Genomic DNA, 13,024 nt, shown 5'->3' with positions numbered 1-13,024 from the left:
CTGCCCCTCTTCTCAATCCTCAATCTGTTTTGTCGTTGGAAATTCTGTCCACGCTTCAGTCTTTGGTACAGTCGTTGGACCAGAGACTACCTCAGGTAAACCTGCCACAGTCACCCGTCGACGAGCCGGGCCCGTCCCGTCCACCGATGCACTTACGCATGCCAATCTCAGCACTGGCACCCCAAGAGGAAGGTGAGCTGCCAGATTTGGAGTCGGACAGGGGAGCCATGTCGGATATCTCATCATCCCCCTCCAGGGATCCAACCTGGGAGTCAGAGTTGGAGTTAGAAACCCCAAGAAAGCCCAGCTCACCCGTCCCTTCCCGACGACATTGCATCATTCCATTCTATGATGGAGAAGGCGTGTAAGGAATTTGGTTTGTCCCAGGAAGAACAGAAAAAGGACTGTTTTTTGTTTGACCACATGGGTAAGAGAAGGAGGTCTGTGTTCTTAATACCAATACTAGACCACGTGTGGAAGGAAGGGTTGCAGACAATGCGTCACCCCTTTTCGGAGCCGGCAGTGAAAGGACGCCTCGAGAAAAAGTTTAAGGCTCCAGACTCTACCCCCAAGTGTTTATCCTCCCAACCAACGCCAGAATCGGTGGTGGCAGCAGCGGCGAGGAAGGCAAAGGCCCAGCACAAGTGCACGACTCCGCCTGAAAACGAAGCAAGACGCCAGGATGCCTTTGGCAAAAAAGTGCTATCCGTGGGAGCAACAACAGTAAAGGGCGCAAACTCTCTGGCTATTGTAGCCAGATACGACAGAGAGATGTGGCACAGGCTAGCGCCGTTGCTGGATGATCTTCCTGAAGAGCATAGGAAGGCAGCGATGTTACTTGTCCGAGAGGGTGAGGAAGCCTCCAATCACGCAATAAACATCCCGGTGGACCTCGCTGAATCAGGCTTCAAGCAAGTCAATAATGGGGTCGTATTACGACAACAGTCATGGCTCAAGTGTACCTACTTCAGACCAGAGGTACAATACAAAGTATTAGATATGCCTTTTGAGGGAGACCTTTTATTCAGAGAGAAGGTAGACGAGGTCCTAAAGGGAATGAAAGAGGACTCGGACACGGCACATTCATTGGGTGCCCTCCAGAGTGGCCGAAGCTACAAGTCTTTTCGTCCCTTTAGAGGGGCTTCGGGTAATTCCAGATTCTCTGCGTCTGGAGACAGATCCACCGACACTAGAATAAGCTTAAAGGGTTTTATTAAACAAATGTAAAAGCATAAGAATGTGGTTCAGGATGGCTATAACAAAGATTATTGGGAGATGTAGTGCTTGATTAAAAACGAAGGACAGAAAACAAAAAGGCATTCAGTAAGTTTCAGATAGGAAGTGCTCCTGTTTTAAGTTGGTCAGCATCTAGTCTTCCTCACTATGTCTGGGGACCACAAGACTCCACACCCCCACCTCTATCAGGATTTAGGGCTTCTTTGCTTTGCCAAGTGTCCAAAAGGGCCTCCCTTTCACTGGGGATCTCCTCTCCATATTCTACTCTGTATATGGTGCCCTGCTGACCCTCTCAAACCGAGGGATGTAGTGCCCTGCTCACTAGTCCTCACCTAGGGATTTAGTGCCCCATTACTCTCAAGGATATAGTGCCACCCCCACACTCTAGCACACCCCTATTGTAGATGTACAGGGCTCTCCTCTTCTGCTAAACATACCCTACTGTGTGGCTAAGGTCTCTCTACTTCTCACCCCTTCCTTCTCTTGTGTCTGGGGCTTGTCTATTGGTCTCAAGGTGCTCTCATTAAAGACCACCCCCCTCCTGGTGTCCCAGGGGCTCACATGTTCATCACAGAATCATGCCACTCTTCTGGAATTCAGGGGGGCTCACCTCACTGGAGCAGACTCCACTTTTGGGATTCGGGGGTGCTCGTCCCCTCACTGGAGTTACACCCCTCTTGTGGGTCCAAGGGCCTCTCCTCTGCTCCCAGGCCAAAAAACACTTGTTTCTTAGCCTCTGGTATAAAGACCTCAACGGTCTCCCAATGGCTGAGGTAAACTTTTGAATGGATTGGATAATAATCTTCCCATTTCAAGCCCGGGTAAGGAAGTCTTTAAAAGGCTTTGTGCCATCTTGGGTTTTCATCAGTTGGCTGCCACGTGCTGGAGTTGGTGCTCTGCTCCTGGCAGTCCCCTTGCATAGAAGTTTGTTTTGTGTGTTTGCGATGTAAAAAGGGCCGTCACAATGGACATGCAAACCTCTAGTAAGTTCCATCCTGTGTAAAGATGTTATCCAGTTAGGCAGGGAGAAGGAAGTCTTACCCTAAATGCTGAAGGAGAGGGAGAATTCCTTTCTGCTTTATAAGCACTGTTGTTGGGGGGAAGTTGGCATACGTTAAGTTTTTCACTTCACGAATCCGAAACGGTTGACGGATCTCGCTGGATGTACTAGTGTTTCGCCATAGTATAGCGTTTCTTGTAAGACACTGCAGAACCCTGTTTCTTTGGGACCAGGTTGTTTCTAATTAGTGGTCTCTGGGGTTTTGGGAATAGTTTAGGGCAAGCCCTATTGATCCTACGGTCAGGTGGAGTGCAGACTGAATGCAATGTATGCAGTTTGACTCTTGTCATTGCTAACTGCAATTCACACCTACCCCCCACTTGAGTCTAAGCCAAACTGCTCAAGAATCTTTGAGCTCTTGGTCAAAGCCTTAAACTGGTTTCTCGGAGCCTATCGCCAGAGTAGGTTCTGAAAAACCCTCTTTAAATGGATCTCCCTAGTAATTCCGGCCACAAAGAATGGTTGCCTCGGTTAAAATAGTAAAGAGGGAGACACAGGCCTGCAACCAGAGCAGAGCAGATGGCAGCTCGTGAGAAGGCTCCCGCTAGTCAAAACTTGAAGTTTAAACAGGGAGTTTCTGATTCATGTTATTAAAAAAATAAAAGTTCGGTGCCTCTACCAATCATGGATAACCATTCGCGTTTTATCATGGAGGGCTGCATTCAGGCACTGCACACGACTGCAAGTTTCTCAAGTTATCCTATGCTCACAATGTATAATCGCAGCTGAAAACCATGGAGTGGCCGGGGGCCCTATGAAGTCCAAATGAACATATCCTTTTTTAGGGTGCCTGCCTTTAAGTTCACATGACTAGCAAAGAGATTCTGCACACCCACGCTGTTTATCAGGAGGTTGGATGTCTGTTCACATTTCTCGTAGGTTGCTTGTCGGTGCATGTCACTCTAATGTTTGAACTGCATAAAGGAAGCGGCCAGTGCAAATGATACTTCTGGAAAGGAGTTGAACAGTTTCATAATGAGCAATTCTGGCGTTTACCAGGTCCACATGCCTTAAGGTATTTCACGCTATGGCAAAAAGGTTACTTAGACGTTCACATTTCATTTACCTGATAAGGTTGTCAACGGTAAGAGAGGTTCTCCATGGAGATTGTTGGCTGTTTGGCTAAATCCATGTGGCGAAGGGACAACCAGTATATTCACCCCATCAATTGCAGGTAGTCTTTCTTGGTCCTCCCGACCAGGGGATGCAAGGTCCTGAAGAATCAAAATCCCAATGACCAAGTTAAAGAGACTGAGTTTTGGGTGTCTACGAGCAACATATTTACAACATTCGTAGTTGCACATTGTAGTAGATTGTCAGAATGAAGTAAAATAGTTATCCTGGGAGGAGTGATTAAGTACAACAAAGATGCCGGTGTGGGAAGAATATATGTTAACCATGCAATTTTTCTTTTTACAGCAGATTTGTCTAGATATTTTGTTTACTGCAAAATGTGGGGGCATCCCCGCCCTTTTGCCTGAACTTCCATGGCCTCTCTCCTACTGTCACACACCCGTGCATTATCCAAACACTCCTTCTGTGTTTTTTCGGTTTAAAAAAAGAACAAAAAAGGATAAAAAATTATTGCGGTGAAAAAAACAGTAACAGACTAGGTCTCGACTTAATGGACCTGTCTACCAGGTTACGAATATCCTGTTTCCAAAGTCTTTCTCGTGCCGAAGGGAGCAGTGAAGCTCATTTTAGACGGCTCTATGAAATGGACAGACAGTCCAACCCATATTCCTAATCTGTTGGTATTTTAAAGGTTTATCCAGTGTTGTAAAGGCAGTCTCAAAATTGCACTTCTTGAACAGATCTTTTTAAAAAGCTTATTCCATTCGATTTTATTGTGGATAAGAAGACACTTCCAAGTCGAACAAATTGATATTGTAATTATCATTTTATAGCGCCTTTTGCCATTATTATAGTCTCAGGTTGGAACGCCCTCTCGGACTGCAGTCCACAGAGGCTTAGAATGCGTTTGTGCATGTAGCCACGATTGGGGATTGGTTGGGCTGGCTAGGCTCTGTTAAGCAACCCAAGAGATCAGGCATGTTGGTGGGTGCTTGAGGGCTGGGGGTCACGATTGTGGATCAGTGCAAGAGACTTGTGTCCAGCTAGACTGAATTCTGTCGTAGGTTGTAGTTTCATTCTAATGCGCGTGGATGGATCGCCGTGCTTGCGGCAGATGTCCACCGAAGTGGTGCGTTTATACGTATCTAGGACTCCGACATAGATTATCTTTAATGTGTCGTTCCATCTTCTGGAGGGATAAAAAGCCAGCTACCTAGGTGGAGTCATCCAAGCGCTATAGAGAGGCTACCCTCAAGTCTTCTAAGTGCTAGCAGCCATCTACTAACTGCAGTATCGGGACGCCAGTGCTGATCTAGGATCTTTAGGTGCAATGCCAATTACCAGCATAGATCTTGAGCATAAAGGGGGGGGGATAACATTCCCTGCTGTTTTATCAATCCCTCCCAAGCGCCAATTGGATATCCAAGTGCAGTAGATGTTGTAACTTGTGCCATTTGCTCCAGATGCAGCAGGCGTGTTGACCTACATGTGCATTCTTTAGTGTAGCGTCCTCCCCTGGGGGGACAGAGGGGGTGTTGCAAGGAGTGCCGAGCCTGATCGGAGAGTTCTGGCCGTATGGTCGCGGGTGATCTTGTCCTGTAGGAACTCTGGTCCAGTGGGGTGGAGGGTGATGCACATGGCTTTAAACTTGGCCCCTCTGCTGACATGGAGCCAGTGCAGTGTTCTGGGGGAGGGGGGGGGGGGGGGTAATGTGTTCTCTAGTTGGGAGTGCGAGGAGGAGTCTGGCCGCAGTGTTTTGGATTTGTTTCCTGAGCTGATGTGCTGGGACGCCTAGATAGGAGTTGGCATAGTCTAGGCGCAAGAGAATAATGGCAAGTGTTGCAGAGAGTCTGTGAGGGTAGGATAGGTAGGGGAAGATTTGCCTTAGAATGTATACATGGAAGTTGCATGTTCTGGAAACAGAGTTGATGTGTTGGGCGAGGGATAGCTGTGCATCGCAGGTATTTACAGAGGTGGAAACTGCCAGAGGGGCTCCTTGGATGTGTGAGCAGGGTATTGGTTGGGGGATGAGGGTGGTATTGCTGCATAGAAGTATGTCTGTTTTGCCTGAGTTGAGGAGAAGGTGGTTGGCTGTCATCCAGTGATCAATTGTATAGAGACAGGAGGAGTGGTCAGGTCAAGAGGAAGTTGACGTTTTGGGGATCTTGAAAATGATGCAAGTATCATCTGCATAGTTGTAGCATGAGAGGTTGAGAGTGAAGAGTAGGGGTGACAGGGAGGCTCCTTGAGGGACCCTTATCGGGTCGGGGGAGGTACGGAAGTGAAAGGCAGAAGGAACATGATTTGCGATTTATTGGAGACTACGGAGGAGAAACATTTCTGGGCACAGTCTCTGATGCCCAGTGTATGAAGTCAGTCCAAGAGAATTGTGTGGTCAATGGCGGCAGATAGTTCAAGCAGGATGAGTGCCACGCATCCTTTTGAGTCGGCTGTTCCAGATGGACACAAGAGCAGATTTGGTTCCTCAAAGGGGTCTGAAGCCAGATTGGCCTGGGTCAAGGACCATGTTGGCTTCTGAGAAAAGGGCCAGCTGCTCGTAAGCCACGTGGTCATAGAGTTTGGCAATGAGGCGGGTGCTTGAGATAGGACTGTAGTTTGAAGGGACGGCAGAGGATTTTTTGAGAAGGGGTTTGACATACAAAGTTTTTAAGACTTCCGGGAAGATACCAGATACGACTGAGTTGTTAATAATGGCCCGGGCAGTGTTGCCAGCATATGTTGTAGTTAGGAGTTTTTAAAGAAGTGTTGCCAGATCAGGATCACCAGGTGAGCAGAGGGCCGTCTTAGTGCTAGGAGTTTGAGGAATTCAGAGTGTGAGATAAATGAGAATGAGGAGATGAGTGGCTGAGTAGGCCATGGAGGGATAGGTCAGAAGGAAGAGGGGTGGGGAGGTGACCAGAGCTAGTTTGGAGAGGATGAGGTGGTGTCGTTCCATAGCAATGTTGTGTAAATGATTGGATAGTGTGTCACAGAAAGCTTGGGAATGTGCTGAGTGAGGGTTTGAGCAGCTCTGGGCCTGGAATTCAGTTATGATTTTGTGGATTTCCCTGCTCTGGGTTTTGGAGTTATAAATCCAGTTACTGTAGAAGTTTTTGTTTGGCTTTTCTCATTTTAGTCAAGTAGGCCCAATGTGATCATGCACAAGCGATTTTGTTTTGAGGTGTGTGGTTAACCCTCCAAGTACGCTCTCAGCAATGCTTGCTGGTTTTAAAGGATCTCTTGATCTCTGGGAGGTGCGTCGGGTCGGTGTGGGGGTTCAGGGTGTTGGTGAGCCAAGAAACGAAAAGATTGATGGACGGGTATCCATCCTGCGATGGGAAAACTGGAAGGGTATGTAGGAAGAAGTTGGGCAGTTCGGGATTTATGGCAACTTTATTCCAGAATAGTGCGGTGGGGTGGGGATGGCGGAGCGGGGCGAGAGGAGGGTGCACAAGGGAGAAGGATATAGCGTGGTAGTTAGGGAGAATTTTCATTTCTGTGCTAATTCCGTTCAACCTTGGAGACCCCGAGCTCTCTTGCTGGACTTTTCCTCCTGAGTGAGTGGGACCTTTTCCTCACTCATGTATTTTTCCTGACTAGGATTGTTGTGTTTCACTGTTTTATGGAGTCTGACACGCTCCATAGGCATCTGCTTTACGTATGGTGACAAACAGCAGGTCCCTTGGACTTCTCTGAATGCTTAATTACATTTGATTACATTTTCTTGGGTGACTACTGTTCCCAAGAATAGTAAGATGATCCATGTCTTACTTACTGTTCTCTTTGTGGGATCAGCACACACCACCCTGCGTGGAGTGCTGGGGGCTACTTGGTGATTCCTATCCCGCTTCTCATTTAAAAATTTTTGTTACACTAGTCTACCTTGAATGGCTGGTGGCAGTGGTCTAATTGTTAATGCCAGTGTGCATTTCTACCGCAGGCTGTACCCTCAGCTGCAGTACAGCCCCCATGGCTGTGCATTTTACCAAGATGGCCCCTGTCTTCTTTTTTCACAATTTTCTGTTTGTTTCTTCTGGGCTTTTACTCTGTTAGTTGATGCAGGTTTGAGTCCTTTGTGTGTTTTGCCTTTCGCAGGCTTCAGTGTGTCTAGAAAGGCAAAAAGTGAGGGAGGGTACCGAAACTTCCCTGTCCTTTTTCTCTAGCTGTGCCTGAATGAAAGCAGTCCTGATTGGCCGGCTGGCTGTCCTGAAAGGCCCGCCACTCGGCTGTGTGATTGACAGTATAGGCCGCGAATGAACGGGAAATCGCATAAAAAGTAAGGTTTTTGGGACTATAGGCAGAGTCGACCACTGGAGAGTAACATCCGAAGAAGTAGAAGATGTGACGAGACGCCAGCAGCACCTTCCTGGACCGCGAAATGCCCAGTGAAGGCCTGCAGCTGTGCTGACCCCGTTTTCATATCGACTGGGAAGACCTGTACATGACGACTTCCTCCCTTAGGCTGGTGGGACCAACTAGCCTCGAGAAAAGCTTCCATTTGGCGCAACCCCTGACTTGCTGTGCTTCACCAGAGCTGCAGAAGCCCAATGCCAGGGATCCTGTGACCATTAACGAGTGCATCATCATTCGAAGTCCGAATCCGTCCAAATCATTGTGGGCATCCCGAGGACCTTATTGAAGCAGGAAATCTTGATCCAGAGTCCCCACACCAGAGTCCAGGACAGAGGGAGCTAGCTTCTTCCAACCAGAGTTTTCATTCTTCATTGACGCAGAGGAAAAGGCACCAAAACACTGAAGTGCCGCTGAAACAAATGAAATCCATTGCTGGGGAATCCCTCTCCTGAGTACTGCCACAGGAGTCCGCCAATCGTCTTCCCTTTCGTCATCACCACCAAGGTCCAGTAACAAGGGTCTGCCAAACTGTAGCAAGGAGGAATTACAGCTGGAAACTGTAGCAAGGAGGAATTACAGCTAGAACATTTTTCTTCACATTAAAGGTACTGTGGGGCTTGGTGTTTTCACCTTTTAGCCATAAGTGTGTTTCCTGTCTTGCAAAATATTTTTTGGAGTACCTGCACTGGCCTAACAGCTTGTGCTCGCTACAAAGTAGCTGACTTGAGTTACAGTGATTTCTTCTGAACTTACTAACTTTGTCCATTGACATTTGTCCTAGCTCCCTAGGGGCACTCCTCTGAACCTACTGACCTTGGCAATACTTGTTCTCTCATAGGTTTTAATTATTGACACTATTATTGCTGGGATAAACGTTTACTTGCCTCCCTTTAGGAGGTTGTAATTGTTTTTACAAACTATTTAAAGTATGATCTAAATCTTGTTCTAAGCTTTCCTTCCTTTAACAACTCAATAACTGAATTGGTAACTGAAATTAGTGCAATACTGACCTTTACTGAAGTCACTCCGTGTGCTGGGAACATGTGTTAGCATAAGAAGTCTTTGCCAACTTTTATTGTCTTTTAAAAACTGAATCCAAACTTTGAATGTTACTAGTAGATAACACTTTGTAGGGAGGGAGATCACCTGAGAACTTCCAGGTTGTCATTTAGTGAGCCGTTCATAGGGTTGGTTGCGACGCCAAACCAGATGTTGAAATCTCCTAATGTAAGGTTGCTGATGGGGAGTGGCCGAGGGGGGGAGGGGGGTGGGTTAGTGAGGTACCCGCTATAGCCTGGAGGCCTATAGATGGGAAGCTGTGGGTAAGGTGGATCTTTACTTGTAATGATTCACAATCAGAGTTACCAGGTAGATTCTCTGTGGATATGACTGAGGGGTGTTTGTGGTGGATCGATAATGGCATTCTGCTGTCTCAGGGTTACCTGTTGTATCTCCATTAATAGGTTGCTAACCACCAAGTGAAAGAATAGTGGTAATCTAGGTGTGGACTGTAGAAGTGAAGCATTACATGAGAATATATTGCCGAACTTCGAATAGACCATCAAAAGGTTTCTAGGTGCTGTCGCAAGTGGGCTATCAACCTGCAACTAAATAATGTAGTAGATGTTGTTAGGATGGAGGGAGACAAAGGGGAACGGTGTGATGCGACTGCCTACTTTGCGTAAGCAGGATGGTATGAACTTCTAGAAGGTTTGGTTTGTGGGCTTTAATCTGAATTACATGTTTTTTCTCCGGTATTGTGGACGGCTGCATGGAGCCAACATTTCCAAAGGAAGGAGACAATCAGGTGATTAATAAACCACCTAGAGATGCATTGAAAACTTTGGATCCACCTGTATATAAAATGAGCAATAAACAGTACTTCTGAGGACGTAGGTGCCTCAGAAGTGCTCCGCAGATTAGTTTCCTGGCACACGTCAAGTAATCGGCCACTGCAGATTGGATGTACTTGCTGTCAATCTTTCCACCTAATAATGCAGACTGCATGGCTCTAGCGCCACTGCAAGTCGACCAGGACATTAGGGCTTTGCAGAGCTTGAAATAACAGTTTTTCACATTTGGTCAATTAATGCATCACCTTTTTGCTGAATGTGAATTGTCTCGTTTCAGCCAGATCTGTCACTCTTCCTAAGACACTTGTTTAAAAAAAAAAAATATTAACTGTTTGAGCTTTCCTCATATATAACCTGTTTGACAAATATCCCATTAGTCCTGTTTGGTGATATTACTGCAATGTTGCTGTAAAAAAGACTATTCTTGTGAGACCATCATTTCTTCAACATGCTAACCCTTTCTGAAAGGGACTATTAAAACCAAATATCACATCGAATGACAGATAGGCTTTCGACTGTGTACTGGGCACTTCTAGTGACTGGGCAGCACCGGTGGCTGCTTGCAGCACTGCAGAACCTTCTAGACATGCACACTCTACAAAAGGCAAGTTGCACCCAGAATTTAAGATTACTTTAGACAGCTTTCACTTCTCCCCTTGGGTTGGTGAGACCAATCAACCCCAAAGTGAACTAGTTTGGACATCCTCTTGGAGCTGGCTGTACTTCCACTGCTGCTGCTTGAACCGAAGTGCCAGGGAGAGGAACACCAAACTGAGTGGATCGCTTTTAATTCGAAGCCGAGCGCCAGGAAGATCCTCCAGACTTCCCTGAAGCAGGACTGACCAAGCCTGAGCCACCTCAACAGAGTGCTGGAGCCCAGAAGCAAGGAAAGTCTGAAGTGGTATCCGAGAACTGCAATGTTGCTATTTGTTGTCAGACGCGAGGAGCTGAAACCGCGAAGTGCCGCTGAAGTTTGCCCATTGCTGCCGCTGACCTTCCCATTGCAGTGCAGGAGTCCCCAGACGTCCTCGCTCTTGACCCCACGACTGAGGCCCAGGAACACCAGGATCTGCAGAGCTGTACAGGAAAAGAAGCCACCTGGAACCATTTCTTCTAACCAAAGGTACTGTAAAGTTAAGAGGACTTGCCTCTTGTGGTGTTGCCTTAATTGTTCTCAGTTGAGACTTGCCATGGCTGCCCTTGCAGAGTTGCTTACAGCTTTGCCCCTCACAAGCCTCACAGCTTGTGGCCGTTCAAGTGAATCTTATTTCTACAAACATTTCTAAAAACATTGTGCAAGACTTTTTACTTACTGCAAAGAAGACCTTCAGCTACCCTAGACTTTGCTCAACTACGCATTGGCTGGCCTGGCTCCTCCAGAGACTCTTCTTACCTCGGACTCTGTGACTTTACCATTCCCCCAGGAAAGGGTTAAATGTACTTTGCCTTGGAGGGTTCCAAAAATTACTTTCCCGTTTATGAACTACTTGTTAACATTTGTTTTATTCCCCTATCTAAACTTTGCACCAAAGTCAGTATTGCTCTAAATGTACCAGTGATAAATCAATGTCCACAGTGTCCGAACTATTTAAGTCACCTGAGGGTGTAGGAAGTGTCTGTGTGCCATCCCCAATGGGTGTCATCTGATTTAGAGAAACAGAGTGTGTTTTGAAGTATATTATAATTGATACATGTTTTGCTCCCTTCTGAAGAAGGCTTATATAACTGACTGTTAAATGAATAATTGTTTAATCAAGAAACCTTAAGTGTTTATTTGAATAACTGTCACTGTGTTACAACCCTACTGCTCACATTGACCCCTCTTGAGATAAGCCTGGCTGCTAAGCCACACTACCAACCTGTGAAGTACAGACTTCTACCAAAGGTTGGGTTCCTATTGCCAGGAAGTCAAGGTTGCTGTAGTCTTCCAAAGGATACTGCACACAATTTTGTCTAACAGTAGGAAAAGGGGCTACTAAGTAACCCCAGCACTCCACATTAGGTGGGATGTGCCAGATCTGCTGGATCTACAAAGAGAAAAGGTAAGTAAAGTCAATTTCACTTTACTATTCTTGGGAACTGTAGTTCACCCAAGAAAAGGTATTTAAACTATGAGAAATCTAAAGGATTTCTCTGTGACACTGCACTGAAGGTGCTGTGTCACCATACAAAAATAGATGCCTATGGAGTTTGTCAGACGCCAAAAACAAAGGAAACACATAATTCAAATCAGATCAAAATACATTAGTGAGTGAGAAAAAGGGTCCACTCAATCCAGGATTGAAATTAAAAAGTCCTAAAGTGCAGCAAAAGAGCTGGGCGTCTCTATGGTTGAAGGGAATTAGCAAATAACTGTGAATTCTCCCCAACAGCCTGCATGTGATGTTAGGGCTCCATGTCATGCATGTGTCCAAGGGCTAGCAACACACGGCACTGCCACACTGTGTGGCACCAGACAGAAGGGGGTACTGCTACCACTTGGGAAAAGGAGGAATTAACATTTTAAAACCTTGTTAGGTCTTTTCACATACATAACAAGACAGAATGTAGGGATGTCAAATGCATACTTCATTTTTAATGTTGGTGCAAATGCAAACATTAAAAGGTGTTCACCAAGCCTCTTATATTTTACAGTAAATCCTCTTTCTCGGAGCATGCAATAGCCTCTGAGGGTTGGATCCACACAGTGTAGGTCTCGCTCACCTCGGATACTAGATCTTGAGTCAAGTCTCGATGCAAGCTTTCTTCCTGTTTGTGATCAGGATTGGCAATGTCTTCATCTGTCGCCACCAAGTGCTGCAGTAGTTCCACGCTGCTCTTATAATCCATTTGCTGATCCATGCCATAAGTAGAATGTTCCATGGGATCAAGCTTGGACGGTTGAATTTCCCCAGGAAAAGGGTCAGCATCCAGAGTGTTCTGATTGCTTGTTAAAGTCACCTGCTGTTCTGGACCAATGGAAAGTCCTTCGCGGGTCATCACAGTGGAGGCAATTTCGTCAACTGGAGTATGACACTGCACTTGAACACTGTCGTTCAGCAAAGTATCAGGCTGTTAAGAAAACATTGATTATTTCGTTTTCTATCCAATAACAATAATGCATATTTCTTTCACACTCTAAACATTTGTGCAAACAGACCACACTAAACATTTTAAGTCCATATATGTTACAAAAATAGCATCTACAAAGTACAAGTTCACTTCATTTGACAAATCGAGAAGGTCGTTACTTGCCTTCTTCCTTGTTTGTACAACAAAAATGTGCACAGAATATATTAATATCCTCGGAAAATCCTCAAATACATTTTAGATGCTAACAACAAAGATGTATTTTTATACCCGACAGTTTGGGAATCATTTATTGAGTGTGATGGGACCCCAAACATCACACTGCTGGCTACTCAAGGGATTAGCAATATGCGTCTTATTCCCAGGTTTAGCAGCAGAA

General features: G+C 46.0%; 1 protein-coding gene across 2 annotated transcripts in view; it reads right to left on the bottom strand.

The window, feature by feature from the left end:
• DMTF1 (cyclin D binding myb like transcription factor 1) overlaps positions 1-13,024 on the bottom strand; it is a 106,593-nt gene that overhangs the window by 13,066 nt on the left and 80,503 nt on the right. Inside the window, exons 15-16 of one of the 2 annotated variants that reach the window (XM_069627828.1) lie at positions 12,280-12,627; positions 3,363-3,510 (exon numbers count right to left, since the gene is read on the bottom strand). In XM_069627828.1, the coding sequence (XP_069483929.1) occupies positions 3,363-3,510; positions 12,280-12,627 (496 nt within the window). The remainder of the gene's footprint in view (positions 1-3,362; positions 3,511-12,279; positions 12,628-13,024) is intronic. The other variant, XM_069627827.1, reaches the window with a different exon arrangement.

This window comes from Ambystoma mexicanum, chromosome 12 (genome assembly GCF_040938575.1).
Source record: "Ambystoma mexicanum isolate Mex_15411 chromosome 12, UKY_AmexF1_1, whole genome shotgun sequence".
NCBI classification, from domain to species: domain Eukaryota; kingdom Metazoa; phylum Chordata; class Amphibia; order Caudata; family Ambystomatidae; genus Ambystoma; species Ambystoma mexicanum.
The sequence above is the reverse complement of the archived record's forward strand: the minus strand, read 5'-3'. Positions and strand labels throughout refer to the sequence as shown.